Here is a 19214-nt window from a genome sequence, read left to right as displayed (position 1 = left end):
GTGTGCCTTGGCAGATCTCTGGAAGACACCAGAGTTAACACAGCCCAATTTGTTGAGGTCAACGTTGCTTTAACACTGTGGGGTCCATACGTTTCTCCATTCTTCAGATTGTAGAAATGCAGTTCATTCGCCATATAGTTGAATACGTATCCCCAAACATGTTCATTTTCCAGAAGCCATTTCTCTTCAAGATCTTCGACCGGAGGTGTTTGAACCCGGCACAGATACTGCATCCGTTTCTTGATTGGCGCTCCGGACGGATGGCGGTAAGTTGTCACAGGCGTCTCGCTGATTAAACCCATATCGAGGCGTCTCTTGGCCATTTTTTCGTTTTGGAAAGATGACTTGATGATTGGAAATGACTGGCTTTTTATCTGCACGGGGTTCTTTTTTTTTTATCTCACTCCACCCCTTCGGTCTTCTGACATCACATAATTGGGGCGGGCCCTTCTGTCACTTTTGTGCATACTAATGTGATGGAAGCGGCATTTTGTTTTAATAGACTTGGGGGCGGGCCCACCTGTCACTTTTTATGCATACTAATGTGATTGAATTTTTTTTAATTATACACCATAAGGAGCATGGGGGCTTTTCACACCTGTGAATACACATCACCCCCCTCCTATCGACGGATCTCACACCTACTTGGGATATCACACCTACTTGAGATCTCGCACCTTGAACAAAGGGGAGGCAGGACTTAGCTCATTAGCATTTGGAGAGGTGTGACCTGTCACAGCACCTGTCACTTTCTATGCATACTAATGTGATGGAAGCGGGATGAATAATAATACTCTCAGAGCCTCAGAATACTGAAATCAGTATTTTTAAAATATTTTTTTCCTTCTAATTTGTTATTCTTTTCTAAATAACACACTGTTATTTACTCAACAATAACATACAATTATCCTTGTTTTTATTTATTGGTTTAATTCTGTAACATCGGGCTTTTTTGCCGTCCGTCAGGAACTGAATTTCAAAATAAAGTCACCGGAAACAGACCTAGGCGATACACACCCACTGAACTGATTACCCAAGATCCTCAGCTATGGTTGAAGCTCGGTAATTGGATGTTTTAGCCGCAATGCACGTTGGGATATGTTGTTAATGCGATATGAAATAACTATCAACAGAATTGCGTTGCCAGGCAACAGCTTGGGGTGAAAACAGTATTTCCGGTCTCGAAGTTTGCATAGTAATCTGCAGTACTCATCAACTAAAAACATCAGTTTATCCTTGTTGATTCACAACATTGATTGGTTTAAATTGTCTACAATGCTTTTGTGTTTTCCCCCTTCGATTCAGAGAAACAAATAGTTTTTCGGAGTTTATGGCCGAAGACACTACGCTACCCATAATCCTCAGCTATCGTTTGGGACTACAGTCCCATTGCTTGACAAACCCCGTGATTAATCTTCAAGCTCTGTGATTGGACGTTGGAGTGATAGTGTGCCAAGGTTACACCGAGCGTCAAATAGCTCTATGAAATGGAATGAAACTACGGCAGACTATCCAAAACTGGACTCGAACGGGTCCAGCCCCGCCCCCCAGAAGTACACATTCTTATACTATCTACATACATCTTATAAGAGTATAATTCATATGTATTATATCAGTTAAAAATGAGTGCTTCAACATAGTTAACATTGCAGGAAAGCAATATATTAGACGTTAAGTACTTTGTCAAGCTTAATATTTATCTGTTGATAGATACCCCCAAAGCTTTTTTCTTATTTAAAACAAGACGTTAACCGAAAGTATTCTTTAATGTTCAAATAAAGTTGAATTAGGTTTTTCTGTTTTGCACATCCTCCTATTAATATCTTTGTACATCCTGCACTAAACTTTTTTATTGTAGAGATCACTTACAGTATCTTCTTGAAATGTTATATTCTATATTGCTATCATTAACCTTCTACTTTCCCCCTATTGTGTATTTACTCTTAATATTTTCTTCCTCAAATATAACATATTCAACAAAAAATTATTCAATAACATGCTTTAACCACTAGGCGGTGCGGGTTAAAAAACTGTCAAGTTTAAAGTGTTAACACAACAAATTATTTCCTTTTTATTATTAGGACACTTATGTATGTATAACATCTGAAGATGTGTAGTTTTAGTCATGTTTTCACATAATTTTACAGGATATTGCTATATTATTTGAAATGTTTTACTTCTACACATTAATATCTTAGTTTAGTTTATTTATTTTTTTCGAGCGTGTAAAACTAAAGAAAATACAAATGAAACAAAAGGTGATACAGACATGATACAGTACAATACAAATGAATGCAATAACAAAACGAAATATTTAATTAATAATTGAATAATCTGTAGTATCATTGTCTGATATCAATAAACAACAAAGCTTTAGCTAATTACACGTCCGAAAAGGGCTCGGAAGAAGTTTACACTTATTTAATCCGACCCCTTCTCCCTTTTAAAAAATTTTTTTTTTACATCTTAATCTATGTTAACATACAATATAAATGTATACTTATATGAATGATTATATAAATTATTCAAGATTATAATATATACAGGCAAGTTAGGAGAATGGTCTCTATATATGTATATATATACATATGTACATACACAAATTCATACAAACACAAATTCATAAATAGTATACAAAACAAGAATATAAACAGTTATGGTTTAGCAGTTTCATTCCTGTACCTTGTGAGAATTGTGTCTTTATACCTCTTTTTGAATAGTTTTGTTTGGACATCCCTTTATTTTTTATTCTGCAATATGACCTCTCTCCCCTCTCTTATTTTCATTTTATGAGATTTTCAGTGATCTTACCTGAATGATTTTGTCGCCTTCTCTGATTCTGCCGTCCTTCGCAGCAATGCTGTGTGGATCAATCTAAAAAAAAAGAAAATATACAAATGATTACTGCTGACTTTCACTCTGAGATAAACGTTCCTGCACTTCATATCTCATGACTTCATCCCCGCTGACAGCCCTAACAGTCGCTATCCACTTCCTGTAGATTTGAGCGTTCCCCCGTAACACATACCTCACTAATGTAAATCCCAGCTTCATCCTCATCATCAGTCCTGTAACAGATCGTCAGGCCCAGCTTCTCTTGGATATTGGCTCGGTACAAATCCACTTCCTGGAAACACATGAACGAATAAATAACCCACACATCTGAAATTATAGGATTTTTCATTTTTTTTACAAGATTGAGTAGACAATGGTTGGTTTTTCGCCGTTGTTTTTTCTGGAATGGACGGAATATATGGACTAGGAAATGGGTTCATGGAGCAACAGAGATCCATCAATCACTGTAATGGATCTTTCAGCTGGACGCGGGGAGCCGTTGGCTTTCACTGACAGAATGAGAGATGACGCAGCGGACTGCAGACGGGCAGAGCCCCGTTTTTCACTTGTCGCCACCTGTAATCTCACAGATACAGACAAAGATACGAGAGGGGCTTTTCTGGGAGGGCAGAGGACGGGCACCGTGAGGGTGAACCGCCCCGAAAATAGATAATGCTGATCATTATCGTGGAGGAATAGGTACATTTTGGGAACAAATGAACACCCTTTTGATGCCACAAGTTAAGAGTCTTTGGGCATTTTTGTGTTTACTATGATATACATGTAATGCAGTAGTGTAACATTTGTACAGGGAGTTGTATCAGATCATGCGGTGTAGTGAGTTTCAAGGTTATAGTGACCATATTATTCCTATACAGTAGAATTTGTTCTCCATGTTATTTATTGACTTAGGAAACAGAAACCTGTTTTAAAGTCTGTGTAAACAGTGGAACATTGTACATTTAATTTGTATACACACGTTTCATATATGTCACTTATCTTTTTTGTATGTAATTAAAATGTTTCATTGAAAAGCTTGCTTTTGTATTTTTTTAAACGTTAAATTGTGTCTTATAAGCTGCTTAGAGCTAGTAGTAACTTAAAACACAGACCGTTCGCTCTGATATCTTTTGTATATTGCTCTATTCAAGTGAACAAGAAAGCATTTGAACACAGCATGACAACGGTCTGTGGATTCCTTTCCGTTTTATACCTAGTGACACAGAAAAAAATTAAACGTATCAAACATGAGCAGAGCTTTTTTTTCACTTGTCTTTTGACTAAAAAAAACAAAAAGTCATTCTAGGAAGACCCCCAGTCTTACCCATCTGCCGTTAGCCGCACAAAGCTTCACCTTTCTGATCTCAGCCTCAACGCTCCTTCATAAAAAATATTAACATCAAGCAGTAGGTGGCCGGGGTTTGAGGGGAGGGGGTGTCCGGGTCGGCGGAGGTCATTAAAGGAGCCCAACGGAGGCTTGATCATGGCCTCATCATGGCCTCATCCGGGGCATTGTTAGTGCGCATCATGCGATTCATCACCGCAGAGCCATTATCTGTGCCATCTAATTATCCACCGGCCGGGGAAGACTTATTACGCCTTGTCACTAATAAGTAATGATGTCACCGTTGTGCATCTGCTGGAACAAACCAGCAACTCGATTCCTGTCTGGCCTACATGCGGAGAGAGAGTGCCCCATCAATAACTCTGATGCATGGGGACTTGCGGCTAGCAGGGCCATTGGGCTAGAGACACTGAGGCGACCTTGGCTCTGCTCATGAAACAATGATGCTCTGCTGTCTGGATGTATCTTCATTGAGAGGAGGAAGGAGGAAGATGATGTTTACCTCGTATTCCAGCTCCTCGCGCTCCAAGTCGTGCTGAATGACCTCCAGGAAGTCATTGGGGTCGAAGTATGCGTGTTGAGGATGCCTGATGAAAAAAGAAAAGATCGTAAAACAGACCGGTTTTAAAAAGTCCTTGACTAACACATTTATCAAACCGGATTTAATTTTGCCCCAGAGTTTAAAAAATAAATGAGAAGAAGTAATAAGAACTAAATGTAGAAATCAATCTTCAATCAGATATATTGAAGCTACATCCCGAGGGTAATAGCAAATTAACATGGCGAGTTATTAATTTGACTCGAAAATCAATTATAGGCATCATAATCATTTGTTAAAGGGCAACTGCTGCCGCCACAGGGTGGAAATGCAGCCAGACTCTCCGCGCTGCAGGGCCTAACACACACTCACAAGCGAACACACACACTAAGAAACAAAAGATGTAATTTAGGAATATGCAAATACGCATAAACCATCATTTCAATGCCTCTGTGTGCCCCGGAGGAGCGGTCGTCTCCAGTAAGTGACAGGGACATTTTCCCTTCAGACACACCCTGCCTGATCACAGCGGTGTCGTCTGCAGACCAAGATTAGCTGTCACTCTCTTCATTAAGGGGAAATGTCTGACTTTGAGTGAAGTGAACTTTTAACATAGCCAAGTGTTTATGACACCTAAGAATTCCCGACTCCGGTTCCACAAATAATGCCACGATCAGGATAGGTTTTGCATGTGTAGATTTGGGTTTACATTCTGAATGCATTTCAAACCAGAGAGAACCGGGAAGGTAGGCATGGGGTGTCAAGGTGGGGACCATTGGTGGTGACGTACCGCTTGAGGCATTAATATTTTAATACAATCTAGAAATGCAATGTTAAGTCACTTAATGTATTATTTATTCAACAAAGAAACATTGACCAACTTTTAAATATCGATTAATCGTTACTTTAAGTAATTCTTTATACAAAAATGGCAGATTTTTTGCAAGATTTCACGATTTTTTACGTGTTTTTTTAATCATAATAAGGTTTCCACTATTTTCTATTAGTTAAACATTTAGAAAATAATTTGCAGATTCATCGATATTGATAAAAAATGTTGGTTCCAGCTCTATTTATAAGTTAAGTTTAAAAGCTTACGAGACACCACAACACTTCACCCTTTTAAGCTCTTATTGCAACACCTGCTGAGTAAGGGGGATTTGTTTTGCATGCATCCCTTTTGTCTATCTAACGCTTCATTCATCACTAGTCTGGCAAGAAGTCACAGTGTGTCACATTTAGGTCACTGCGGGGCCAACACACGTTGGCTACCTGTGAAATCATGAATCACCATGTTAGTAGAAGAGAATATGTCTGTTTCTTAACCTAATTTCAAATACTTTTAATACTTATTCAGGTTAAGCAGGACGTTTGTCCCTTCTGCCATGGCAGCCCTTAATACACTTTCCTTATGCCTGCTGTAATGAGTGTGTGTAGATGTACTACTAACAAGGCTTTCTCTATAGTGGTTACTCACTCCTCTGGTAGCAGATACTCCCCCAGCTCCGTCATGGGGGGTGAAGAAGGAGACAGCTTTGTGAGGGCCATGATGTGCTGCAGGGTGATGTCCGTCTGGGTGCTGATGTCAGAAACCTGGGAGTCACCCGCCTGGCCGGACACTTTGGGATGTGGAGATCGGCGCAGGACCTGCACCATGATGGGATCCTTGGTGGCACGAAAGGCCTCCACCGCCTGATCGTGGGTGGCCTTGGAGAGGTCTTTGCCATTGACCTGGAAGAAAGAGCAAAAAGAGAAATTATTTAGCAACTTTGTTTAGGATATTGGATGGTTTGTTGATGGAGAAGAAACAGGGAGGTGTTGTAATCTGTAAAACTGAAGAGAACGGTTAGGGTTCATTGTTCCACACTGATGAAACCATTATCTCTGATCATTACTGCCTCACATGAAGCTCAGTGAGATATTCTGTCTGAGAGATGACTCATTACTGCCTCGGCTCATTTTACAGGGTCACAACCGGACCGAGTAGAATAAGACCCTAATTAGGATGAGCCTCTCTTTAATTAATCAAGGTTATTAGCAGAGGCTGCATGGAGGAGCCCTCATTTAGCTAAGTCATTTCTCAGCGAAGGATAAATCTGACCTCCCGTCAGAGACAGTAGAGTGGGTGCCGTGCGTTAACCTGAGATTCATTTGAGCAAAAGGCCGAGGCGTGTCGCGCAGAAGGGGCTAATTAAGTTTGGTTGAGCCACTTAAATCCTCTGTGTGCCGATGGAAGACGAGCGCAGTCCCCGCTCTCAATGGATTGGACTTTAAGTGAGCACACAGATCTATGCTGTCTAAAATGAAATAAGGGGCCAGGCCAAATAAGGGGATTCAAATTTGATTTAGCTGTCGCCCCAAATGTCACTGTTAGTTTACCGGCTACTACGTAAAACCCCAAAACAAGCATTAACCTAGAGTCCCCTGCAAGCATATTGCATCCTGGGTAATCAAACTATCCCTCTAAATTGAATCAGGGTACACCGATCCACTGTTCCACTTTCAATCACTGCGTCATATGGACTTTGTTGGTTTGTGATTCCTGGATGTGTGGAAAAGCTCTGATAGGATCTCAGCCTGGGGCTCTTCTCATTTCACACACTCCTCACGGAAGAAAACACACACTCTCAAAGCTTATTTTTAGTGTTACAGATCATTAGGCATGACATAAATCGTTATCGTGCCTCTTCCTGACATCTAACATACATGCACGTCCATGTTTGAGGTTTAATTTTCTGGTTAGTATGTGCGCCTGCCTTATAGCTACCGTCGTCTCATTTGAATTCATGGCACACTTTGCAGACTTAACTGGTGCTGCACATAAGAGGCAGCAGCATTATTAAGTTTCTTCCAGGGAATGAATGCTGTATATACGCACAACCTGACTTTGACCCAGACAATTTAAAAGCAGAGTACATATTTCTACAACGGAGTGTATATAGGAATCAAAGGCTCTTGGCTCGAGTGTGTGCTAAGAGGAAGGACATGAAAAAGGAGGAAACTTACTTAAGGCACGAGTAAGAAGAGGCTATGTACCCACTAATAACCAGAGCATATTAATGCTTATCCTGGGCCTGCAGGATAATTGGATCATCTCAGCGGAATTAAACTTCTTCTACATCAAAATTAAATCGCTCAAATATTTGCATTTCGCTCCGAATAATATGACATTGAGAAAAAGTGCGTTATCATATCGCGGAATACTAATGTAAGAAATCCAAGTGAAAAAACCCTGAGATTTACAACGAAGAAAAATACTGCTCTTGATTATGAGCTCAAAACAACTTCACAAAACAAGACATCTACATTCCTGTCTGCTGGTAACAAGCCTTCTTAAATCACACCGGACCTCACATCACCACCATCTTTGTTTCCCACAGCGAGCCACCGTGTTGTACATCAGCTGAGGGATACAAGCGCCATTGTGCTTTATTCTCCCTGCATGCCGGCTCCAGCAGTCAAACCTGGTTGCCAGGAATCCTGAGGCTACTTTAAGGCAGTGAACCAGAGACAAAGCCTTTAGCCCCCGTCTTGTTGTGCCCGGAGCATTCTGCCTCAGTGCTCTCTATGGGGAGGGAGGGTAGGATGGCGGGGGGACGGGACGTCTCCTCCCAGCTGTGGAGGGGGTCCCACGACCTCCATTCAACATGCTCACCTCTGACACAGAGCGGCCCTTCGCAGCACACTGGGAAAAAACACACAACACTTCCCTGACACAATACACAATGCTCCACCACCACTGAGCTCTCCAACTATGCCGTGTTAACCCCGGGCCGCAGCAAAGCCGGCACCAAAACTCATGATGATGTGCCAAAGAAACCAGATTTAGGTACTTGGTAAGTTTAGAAATGTTAAACCTAGACCCTATTAACCATTTTTTTGTTTCTAATTAACTGATGGGGACTACCATTTCAAAAAACAGTCCAGTATTTGATGAGAGTTCTGAATCTGACAGCCGTGAAGCCAGCTATAATGAACACACTGTCAATGTCCGTCAACTACAAGTGTTTTGTTTAAAGGTGACCTATCATGCAAAATGCACTTTTGTACGTCTTTTATACATGAACATGTGTCCCCGGTGTTCCAGGGAACTCACCAAGTGTCAGAAAACACAACCCTCTCTCTTTCCCTCCATACCCAAATCTCTTAAAAAGGGGCTGCAACGGATCTGATACAGACTGATCCAGATTTGAACACTTCTATGGACGTCACAGAAGTGGCGCTACGGCTTTTGGGCCAACTCCACCAATCAGGAGGAGACAGCCACGGACATTGCCGTTCCAAAGCGCTGGAGACGCTGTAGTACATATGCCAGGCCTGTAGATGGTGCTGTTCTCACAGAATCAGCCCATGCAAAGACAGTGTTAAATTGAGCGAAATGAGGAATGTGCAGAAAGCTCAGTTTATTCTCACCTAAATGCTTTTACATGTCTGGGTTGAAGTGGATGCAACATGGTATTTCTGAACAATACTTTTTCTTGAGCAAGACTTGGTTGGACGGAGTAACTTAATCAAGCTAAAGGGAATAAAAACGTTTCCATTTTGTCTCTATAATGTTGCCTGACACACCCACAAAGGAGGCAATCACTGCGGAAACAAGCAATTTCATTGGATGTACATTGATTGTGCTAGATAAGATTACATTTTAGCCTGTTACTCTCAATAATCACTTGAGTCCCCATTAACTTAGACACTTACAACTTAAACAAAGCACTGCAAAAAAGTTACCATTTAACTGTAATGTAAGAATTGATTTACCTTTGCAAACACTTGAGCTGCTGTTCATGTTGACACAAAGCAATGATGACTGACATCCAGAAATGTCTCCGTCAACCTCTGGTGCATCCTCCGAAAGGTCTCTGATAATCCATTTTAATGACAAGAGGGCAACAGGGCCCTTCTTAAAAGGAATACTAATTAGGTTTGAAATCACACGTCTGCTTTGTCGGTGTTTGGTGTGGAATTTACACAGCTGTGGCTTTTGTTATCCACAGCCTCTTTTCTTTAATTCAAATATCACATTTGACCTCTAAAGCAACAGTGGAATCGGGAACATGTATCCCTGCTATGGGGTTTGGCTTTTATGAGATTTCTATGCCAGTCTTCAGCCTTCTGAGTGATAATTAGGGGCAGCAGGGTCGAGTAGTGCAGCGAGCCCCGGCACGGTAACTTCCACAGAATGCAAATCAAGCTGGATTTATGTGCTGAATTTGGAATATGTGTGTGTGTGTGTGTGTGTGTGTGTGTGTGTGTGTGTGTGTGTGTGTGTGTGTGTGTGTGTGTGTGTGTGTGTGTATGTCTGTGTGTGTGTGTACAGTGATTGCAAACCTGCTGCCAAAGATGCTTATCTGCCTGGCAGTGAGCCCCATCTCTTTCATTATCATCTTTGTATCATGGTAAATTGGGTGAGGCTGCCTCCGCTCTTCATTTATTCTTTATTCAATCAGGTAGTCTCGTTGACATTCCACTTCTTATGCATGAGATGGCTGATTACGAAACCAAAAAACAAATACAAACATCAGTCTTAGTTAAAATAAAGTAGAATTGAATGTATCGCGAAGCCTTGCACCCCTTAGCTGCCGTTGCTATTTCTGTCAAGTTGTTGTTCATTGATCAAAAAATGCTGTTTACGATGACATCGTACAGATAATTTATTGTGCACTTTTTGAGACAAAGGGTCCTCACTTTCATACAGAGGTAGTTAACAGAAGGTTACCAGCCAATGCTAGCTTACTAGCTCCAAAGACAGGTGAACAATCTGTCTACATTTGCATTACTTTCAACTAACTTGGTTTTAGAACTGCATCTATACAATATAATGCTATACTAAAAGTCTAAACACTTAAAGCCATGTATAGGGTCTATTTTTTTTATTATTAGACATAACATAACACTGTTTGAATGCTTACCTAGTTGAAGAAGCAAGTTTCACCTTTGATGTTAAAGTAGAAAAGCATTTTATGAATGGGACTTGTGTGTTCAGCAAGTAAACAGGGCTGTTATGCAAACTGTAAACCCACAGAATAATCTCATGAAAGGCTTCATAGCCATAGAAGGAATGCTAGGTTACCACTCTAGGCATAGCAGTAGTTAGCCAGACATGCTACTATGTTTATTATTGCAGTACCGCGGTTAGCCGATTGGATAAATTGGCAGCATATCCAGCTATATTTGTTAATCCAAGGGAGAAATAAAAAGCTTGATAGGCTTGTTGTGCCTAGATACGGTTGCTAAGCCATGATTGGTCAATTATCGTATCGGGCAGGGGTTAAGAAATAATAAACAATGTGTTTTAATTATAACAATCAATGAAGCTCAGGGACGTAAATTAATCGAACATATGTTTGTAATGGATGAAAGCGGAAAGGTGAAACTGTTACAAATAAATAAAAACGGACATACTGTAGGACAGAACCACCATGTACTGTAACACCCCCTAGTTTAATCATGGTGGTATAGAAAAGCCTTTGCAGGATATTTATTCAGTTCCCTGCCTGTGTTGTGCAACATTAGTCTTTGATACGGCCATTCAATCAGCACCTAATCCTTTAATAAAGAGGAGAACATCATTAAAGTGCCAGTGTTTCAGTTCCTCGGGGAGACGCAGCGATGTGAACAGACTGGAAACTCTGCCAGTGAGAGGCGGGCAGAGGAAACCCTGGGAACTTCACTCTATAGACGATTATTTTAAAGAGCCGGGCTCTCGCCTCCTCTTTCTGCTCCGATACACCTCTTAGACAAATTCTTCAAAGTCTGTATATCGGAACAGAGAGAAGCGCTGACGTGATAGCCAGCATGAAGACTTGAAGGCTTATTTTCAGGGGGGGCCTTTGTAGCCTATGAGTGGCAGTCTGAATGTGGGTCATTCTGCTTGAAAAACACAGCTACAGCTAATCCCTCTTTTATTTCACTTTAAACAATTTTCATAAGAAAGAAATAACATTCAAGGACCAGCCAATGATTTCTCAGAGTGTGTGTGTGGCTGCGCATGCTTCCAAATGGGTTGCAATCTGCACACGTTCCTTTTAATTGACTGGACAGGAAACTCTCCAAGGTTTGAGGCTTGAAAACACAGCAGTCTTTATTTGCCACAGTGTGCAAGCTTACCGAGGATTACAGAACAAACGGCTCAAATCTTAATGCGGACTGAAAAAGACACCACTGTTCACTGCTAATCAGATTTAAGCATGGGGCATTGTGTTATCCACAGTCGATCAATTAAAAACCAGAATCACTTCCAGTATGCTTCTTCTCATTTAAGGTGTGGTGTTTGTCTCAGGGAGCGGCTGAACTTTATTTGACTTGGAACACATTTTCTTTTTTCAGTTAAGCCCCTTCACCATCTCCAGTTTCATGCATTGTGTTTTTGAATAAGCTTCAGAAAAAAATGAAAAATCTTCTCTCTCAGGAACTTGAAAGCAGACAAAAGTCTTATGGGTATGGCAATTAAACCCCCCCCCCCCCTAACCCTTGAATAAGAATTCAACAAATACAAATGTACACCCTTTATGATTGTTATCCATTATATATATTGCAACTGTTCATTATATATATTGCAACTGTAATGAACAGTTCAAAGCTTCTTAGCTTAATTTCTACTGTTTACATTCAAAGGCTAAATCATCATTACAATGCTAAGCAGCTTATATAAATCCTTTGTTAAAACTGTATTTTTGCACAGTTGTAGATATAGATTGGGCAAGAATAATATTATTAGAATGAACAATTTGATTCCAGCGATAGGATTGATTCCTCTACAGTAAGTAACTTATATAAGTCAAGAACATTATGTACAATATGTACAACCAACAGCAGTTTTTGGTTAATCTTACCATCCACCCCCACTTCCTCCCTACATGGACTGTTTCATCAATCAATCAATGTTTATTTATATAGCTCAATATCACAAATGTTACATTTTTCTCAGTGGACTGTTTCACTCATTATACTATGTTTATTATATTATGTCACCTCAGTTCCTTCGTTGCTCTCCTCACAATTAAAGGTGGGGTAGGTAATTCACTTCAGAAACCATTGTTATATTCCATGGAATGCTCTTAACGTCCCGATAGCAATGAATATATTAAATGCTTTGACAATAAATACATAAAAAAATGTCCATCTGTGGAAGCCGTAGCGCTGTAAAACGCACGACCAATCATCTGAGCCGGCCCGGCTAAAATAACTGGATGGCCTACCTGCCTGTTAGCCTTCCATCTGTGCACAAACTTATCTCGTGCCCTCATTGGTCATGTGCGCGTTCGTGTGTGTTGGAGGAGGGGCTCTGTAAGGAAGTCTGAAGGAAGGAGCAGATTTTTTCCGGTTGTGTATTTTCAAATTCTAGCGCACTCGAGCTGGTTTCTCCATTCTTACCTACCCTACCTTTAATACTGCAACTAAACGACTAACAGTTTTAAACCTCCCTGCAGTATCCAGCTTTCCAATAGATGATAACAGCCTACTGAGCCAAGTAGAAGATACAGTACGGCAATTCCACCTTAAATCTATGCTCTGGATGGAAACTGATAACTGCTATTGAATCAGCTGGTAACATTTTTTCATTGCTATAATTATCAACAGCTGAACATATTTGCAACCTCCTCTAAAAGGCTACCTGAAGGAGATGTCGGACCAGTTGGAAAACATCATCTTCTGCGTTTATGGGGTATAACGTTTATTTTAAGGGAAGAGTTCATGGGAAATCAGCTAACAGGCCAAAAGCACGCACGCAAACGCGAATCAAACCAGACTGCACAGAGATATACTCAACAGTAAAAAGGGCAGCAGAAGTAATGCATCAATTATGCACAAAAAACCACAACATAAGTCTTGGTGTCCAATCTCCTCAGAAATAACACAGCTCCTTCTAAATCAGTGTTACTGAGGCACAATGCCAGACTTTAAATCAGAAGAGGGGCTCCTGGTCAACACACTGCTGGGAGAGGCTCCCTTTACAGCCTAATGGGACATCCAGGCTAATCATCCATAATCAGTCAAATGTGACTGCTCGTACACCACATGTTTTAATCACAGCGGGGTGTATACAACACAGAAATAAACAGTAACAATGTGCTTGTTAAAGCTAATTTTATAATCAGCAAACATTAATTATATACCCACTGTGACAATCAAGTGAACGCACTGCTGCTCTTTCATAACAACAGCTGATGAATGCATATTAAGAGCATTGTATAACAGGAAACAAACCTCTCATTCAGGGAAGAAATCTGACAATGATTATTGAAATCATCCCAACTCAAGCCTCTTTCTAATCATGAGCAGAATGACTCGTGTGCAACAAACAGCCTGGTCTCCTAAAAATCATGTTAAGTTAACTTTCGAGGAAAGCGTATTTTGTCCCAGATTACGTTTGTTTTTCACATCACAAATACCTTTCTAATCGGTCTGAAGAAGAACGTTTAGTGAGGAGGTTTGGTGAGTCCAACAGCTGACTTCTTACCCAGAAGACCACTGTTTGTGTCCCACAATGAAAAGGCAATGTGGACTTTCTTAAATGTATGTTTTTCATTTGAATTACGTTACAAACATACTTAGGTCAACCCAAACCACGATTCTTTGACAAACAAAATCAAGAAGTGTAAAACTTTGACTGTTATCCAGGAGAAAATACTTTTCCCCACATAACGATAAGTTAAAATGTATGGACACTTTATTTTCAGAAGACAGGGTGTAACTTACACTCTAATATGTTTTTAAAGATACACTTATTTAGCCAGTGAGTTTGCCATGTGAATAGCAAATGTGTTAATCTGTCACTCACTTAAGAAGTGTTTTTCTGCTTGTTTGTGGAGTCTTGTCATTTAGACGGTCATAAAGAGGTTATCTTTCCAATATAGGGCCCATGGGACTTGATAATTATGATCAAGATCCAATAAAGGGACACTAAGCCATGTGTTATCGTTTCTCCATATGAATGGAGTGCGGTGGGGGGTGCTTGATGTTGTTAAAATCTTTACAATCTAATGAGCAGCATCAATGTTATGTTTCTATTTGCTCACTTATTGTTTGGTTTGCACACCCCTGCTGGTTTCTCTCAGTCCTGTCCTGCTGTATTATCGGGACGTTGTTATATCTCTGTAGTGCCTGTGATCTCTCTTTGTCTGAGATCTGACGGTAAGGGGCTCCTGTGACGGCTCCCCTGTGGCAGCCGGCCACCTGCTCCAGAGTCTAACAGATGTGACTGCACACCAGGGCCGATCTTAGCCGTTATTAAAAACACACTGTGTCTCGGAGCCTGTGAGCCCGGCTTTGTCTCTGTACGCCGTCTGTGTCAGGCCTCATTACAGGGGCTCGGGACGAAAGTGCATCTTTTGCAAGTTCCTTTTTTCTGGCAACCGCTTTGATGACAGGGGTCTCTGACAGCGGGGGCAGAGGATTTGAAAGGATGACAGGCCGTCTTGTATAAATATTTTCATCTAATTTCTCTGTCCTTCTGACCCAGAAGGCGTCACGCTGAGACCATCTGGCGCGGTGTCAACTTGGCTTCTTGAGTCGAGCAAGACATCTTTGCAGCCTTCAAATTCAGAAATAAGGCTAATTAGGGAGTGGCACTTGAGAAATTCAGAAAGGAAATGTTCCAGATGGCTAATCTCTAAACTACATTGCTCAGCAGATAAATCAGTTTCAGTTAAAAGGACCTGAAACACCCAGTCAAAGGTTGGCTGTAGGCCAATATCGGATCATTGGTGGGCGCCTATTGCCCTAGTTATTGCTGTGTGTCCTGGACCGTCTGCCCCTTTGAACCCTTGTCTGCAACCATTCAGCATTTTTGATCAACGAAAAAACGATGTCAGTAACAGAAATAACTCTGATTGTCTGTTCAGCTTAAGGATATCAGTGCATTAGAATAGAAACTGAAGTGAGAAAAACTACTAAATTCAAGAGCGACCACAGAGGATCTTTTCATGTTATTTCCTTATCTCATATTTATTTGGATATTTCCAAATGACATCTGGAATGAAGCTGTAAGAAGAATTTGTGAGCTAGAGTAGTGTGAAAGTGTATGAACTATAACAACAGCTTGTAATCCTGGGGTCTTACGTCTTCCTTTTCTAATGACAAATACAGACTTCTGCCACCTGAGTTATTTCCTCTCACGCAGAACGTAGATCCTAATGTAGTCTTTGTGGTGTGTTCAAGTGCTACTTTCTAAGGCCCCATTTACACGGGAACGCAAACAGATACGAAACGCAAACGAACCGAATACGATATCGAAAAAGTCTTTGGTTCACACGAGACCGCTCGAAAGCGCTGGAGACGCTGTATTACATATGCCGGGCCTGTAAGTGGCGCTGTACTTCCGCCACAAAATACACCAAAAGCAGCGAAGAAGAGCCCGCGAGCATGGTTGCCATGGTTGCCCTTCTGTTTATTCTCCGCGGTGGATTTAGCAACATCTAGTTCATGTAGTTCTCCATGTCCACTTGTTGCTGATGGTTGTCTTAGAGGAGCTGTAGATTTTGCACTAACATCTGTAGCATGGTCAATAGCAGTAGCAATAGCAGTAGCTACTGACCATGCTACAGCAGTGAGCAGCAGAGCTGGGGAGAGGCGGGGCTATTGCTTCATGGTTATCAGGAAAATGATCGTATAGGGCGTACACACTGAGCCGTTTGCCCCCCAGAGCGTTCCGTTTGCAGATCTATCCACCTTGGGACCCGTTATCGTTTGCGGGGTCCTTTTCCGCGTTTCCGTTACGGCCTCGTGTGAACGAACGGGCTATACGAAAGAGAAAAGTAGCGCATACAACCGTTTTCGTTCCCGTGTAAACAGCACATAAGATGCAGGCAATGTGAGCAGCGCAACAATTAGCTTCCTTTGCCACCATTTCTTTAATTTCAGGTTTGGTGTGTCTGGGAACAGAGAAAGATATCAAGAGAGACTGATACACAGACCTTGGAAAGCAAAGGACTTAGAAGACGAACAATAGTCCAGATCAGTTTGGCATGGCTCAGCCAGCTTGTGCCGAGGCTCCAATTAAGCTCTGGGTCGAGTACGAGCTGCTGCGCGGCGCCACAGCCATTACAGAGCGCTTCTCGAAAGATTAAGAGCCCTAGGACTGTCAAACAGAGTTTCCAAGGCCTCTACCTTAAAGTCCCTGACAAAAGCAGCTGAGCTTACATCTCCACATGGTGCTTACCTTTGGCTTTGAAGAAAGCACCGAGGGGTTCGCTGCTGTCAGAAGGGTCAAGTTTAAAAGGGAGCGCTGAGGAGCTTGCTGCTGCTCAGGTCTTTAATGATCATAACAAAAAGGGAAAACGCTTATCTAAAACGCCACGTTGGCTGTGTTTCTTAGACCTCAACACCGTTTGATCTCCAGTAAATATCTATTGAAACTCAGTGCTTTGAATTTTCTTTTTAAAAAGAACAATTGCTTTTGAGAAAATCTTAATTAATTCTCTCCAATAACACTAAAGTTATCAAGTCACGGGAGTATTCATCATCCTGCCATGACTGTTAAAAAGCCTTCAGGTAAAAAATAAATAATGTGCAGTCTGTTGACTTTCACAAAATTGTATAAAAGCATATTTTTCATGCTTCCAACATGGGATTTTGGAGTTTAGGTGTTTAATGAACAGGAAAGATTTCAAGTGTTCGTGGATTATTAAGTCCTCAGAGAGATGAAGGGGAGCGCAGAGTGGGCGCTGTGCCAGGCTCGCTGAACAAGAGGTTCTGCCTGATCGCTAAGAAGAGATGAGACCTCAGAGTATCCCCCCCCCTGAGGTACAAGCAAAGGATGTGCTCACATACATGTCATTAAACACCATCTGTTCCATGAAAAGGCACAAAATACATGCTTGATAAAGTAAAGAAAAGGATTACGTCCAAGTTCTTTGGCCACAGCCGAAAAACCCTGTCACCTAAAATGCTTTAGACTCAACAAGACACAGTGGCAATGTTTGATAGTAATAGAGCACTCAGTTACCATCATTACTTGATGATTGAGCTGTGTCACATCCGTCAGAGCAAGACTCAAGATACAAGTCCTTGAGGGTAAGTCTGAGTTGAAGCAAATGTAACATGCAAGCCTTTCACTGCAGCTGACCGTTAATACAACATCGCAGCACTTTGACTTTGAAAATGTGTCCTTTCAGAGTGTTTCGCACCCAGAGCTGAGACCAATCGGTCCTTAGAAATCCATCAAACTGTTAAAACAAATATCAAAGGTTGCGCACCACACCACAAATGCTTGACCAATGACGAGTTTGTCATCATTAACCCATGCTAGTAGTTGTACATTATGAATGCACCTTGCAGTCGGACAATGATTAAACAAAGAGTGTCAAAGAGTTGGACTATTTGCTTCTGCCCTATAATGTTTCCGGTCCTACGTAGATCATTGAAGAACTCGCCAGTTCTCATAATTCTGAATAAGTAGACGACCTATTAAGATTTCTTATATTTTACTGTAATTCAGTCACTCTTTGTGGTAAAGGCAAATAATTACATTTGAAAGATGATCCCTAAGAACTCATCCAGGTCATAAATGATCAAGGTTTTGCTTTCAAGTCTAATGTGAGTCAAATCTTCAAGCTTCAGGGCTACAGGGCTACAGGGCTACAAAGCTACATGGCTACAGAGCTACAGGGCTGCAGGGCTACAGGGCGACAGAGCTACAGGGCTACAGGGCTACAGAGCAGCAGGGCTACAGGGCGACAGAGCTACAGGGCTACAGGGCTACAGGGCTGCAGGGCTGCAGGGCTACAGGGCTACAGAGCTACAGGGCTACAGAGCTAAAGGGCTGCAGGGCTACAGAGCTACAGAGCTACAGAGCTGCAGGGCTACAAAGCTACAGGGCTACAGAGCTGCAGGGCTACAGAGCTACAGGGCTGCAGGGCTACAGGGCTACAGAGCTGCAGGGCTACAGAGCTGCAGGGCTACAGGGCTACAGAGCTACAGGGCTACAGAGCTGCAGAGCTGCAGGGCTACAGAGCTGCAGGGCTACAGAGCTGCAGGGCTACAGAGCTACAGGGCTACAGAGCTGCAGGGCTACAGGGCTGCAGGGCTACAGAGCTAAAGGGCTACAGAGCTACATGGCTACAGAGCTACAGGGCTGCAGGGCTACAGGGCTACAGGGCTGCAGAGCTACAGGGCTACAGTGCTGCAGGGCTACAGAGCTACAGGACTACAGGGCTGCAGAGCTACAGGGCTACAGGGCTGCAGGGCTACAGAGCTGCAGGGCTGCAGGGCTACAGGGCTACAGGGCTACAGGGCTGCAGGACTACAGAGCTACAGGACTACAGGGCTGCAGGGCTACAGAGCTACAGAGCTACAGAGCTACAGGGCTACAGGGCTAGAGAGCTACAGAGCTACAGGACTACAGGGCTACAAAGCTACAGGACTACAGGGCTGCAGGGCTACAGAGCTACAGAGCTGCAGGGCTACAGGGCTACAGAGCTACAGAGCTGCAGGGCTACAGGGCTACAGGGCTGCAGGGCTACAGAGCTGCAGGGCTACAGAGCTGCAGGGCTACAG

The 19214-nt window shown here is 42.1% G+C and overlaps 1 protein-coding gene across 1 annotated transcript in view; it reads right to left on the bottom strand.

Moving 5' to 3' along the window:
• Positions 1-19214, bottom strand: part of pdzrn3b (PDZ domain containing RING finger 3b) — a 121254-nt gene that overhangs the window by 4170 nt on the left and 97870 nt on the right. The window contains 5 exon segments of the mRNA XM_010795524.1: positions 2667-2698; positions 2763-2874; positions 3029-3127; positions 4683-4767; positions 6196-6449. Coding sequence (XP_010793826.1) covers positions 2667-2698; positions 2763-2874; positions 3029-3127; positions 4683-4767; positions 6196-6449 — 582 coding nt within the window.

This window comes from Notothenia coriiceps, unplaced genomic scaffold (genome assembly GCF_000735185.1).
Source record: "Notothenia coriiceps isolate Sejong01 unplaced genomic scaffold, NC01 NC01_scaffold00037246, whole genome shotgun sequence".
NCBI lineage: Eukaryota > Metazoa > Chordata > Actinopteri > Perciformes > Nototheniidae > Notothenia > Notothenia coriiceps.
Note: the sequence above shows the minus strand (reverse complement) of the source record. Positions and strands in the feature narration are given on the sequence as shown.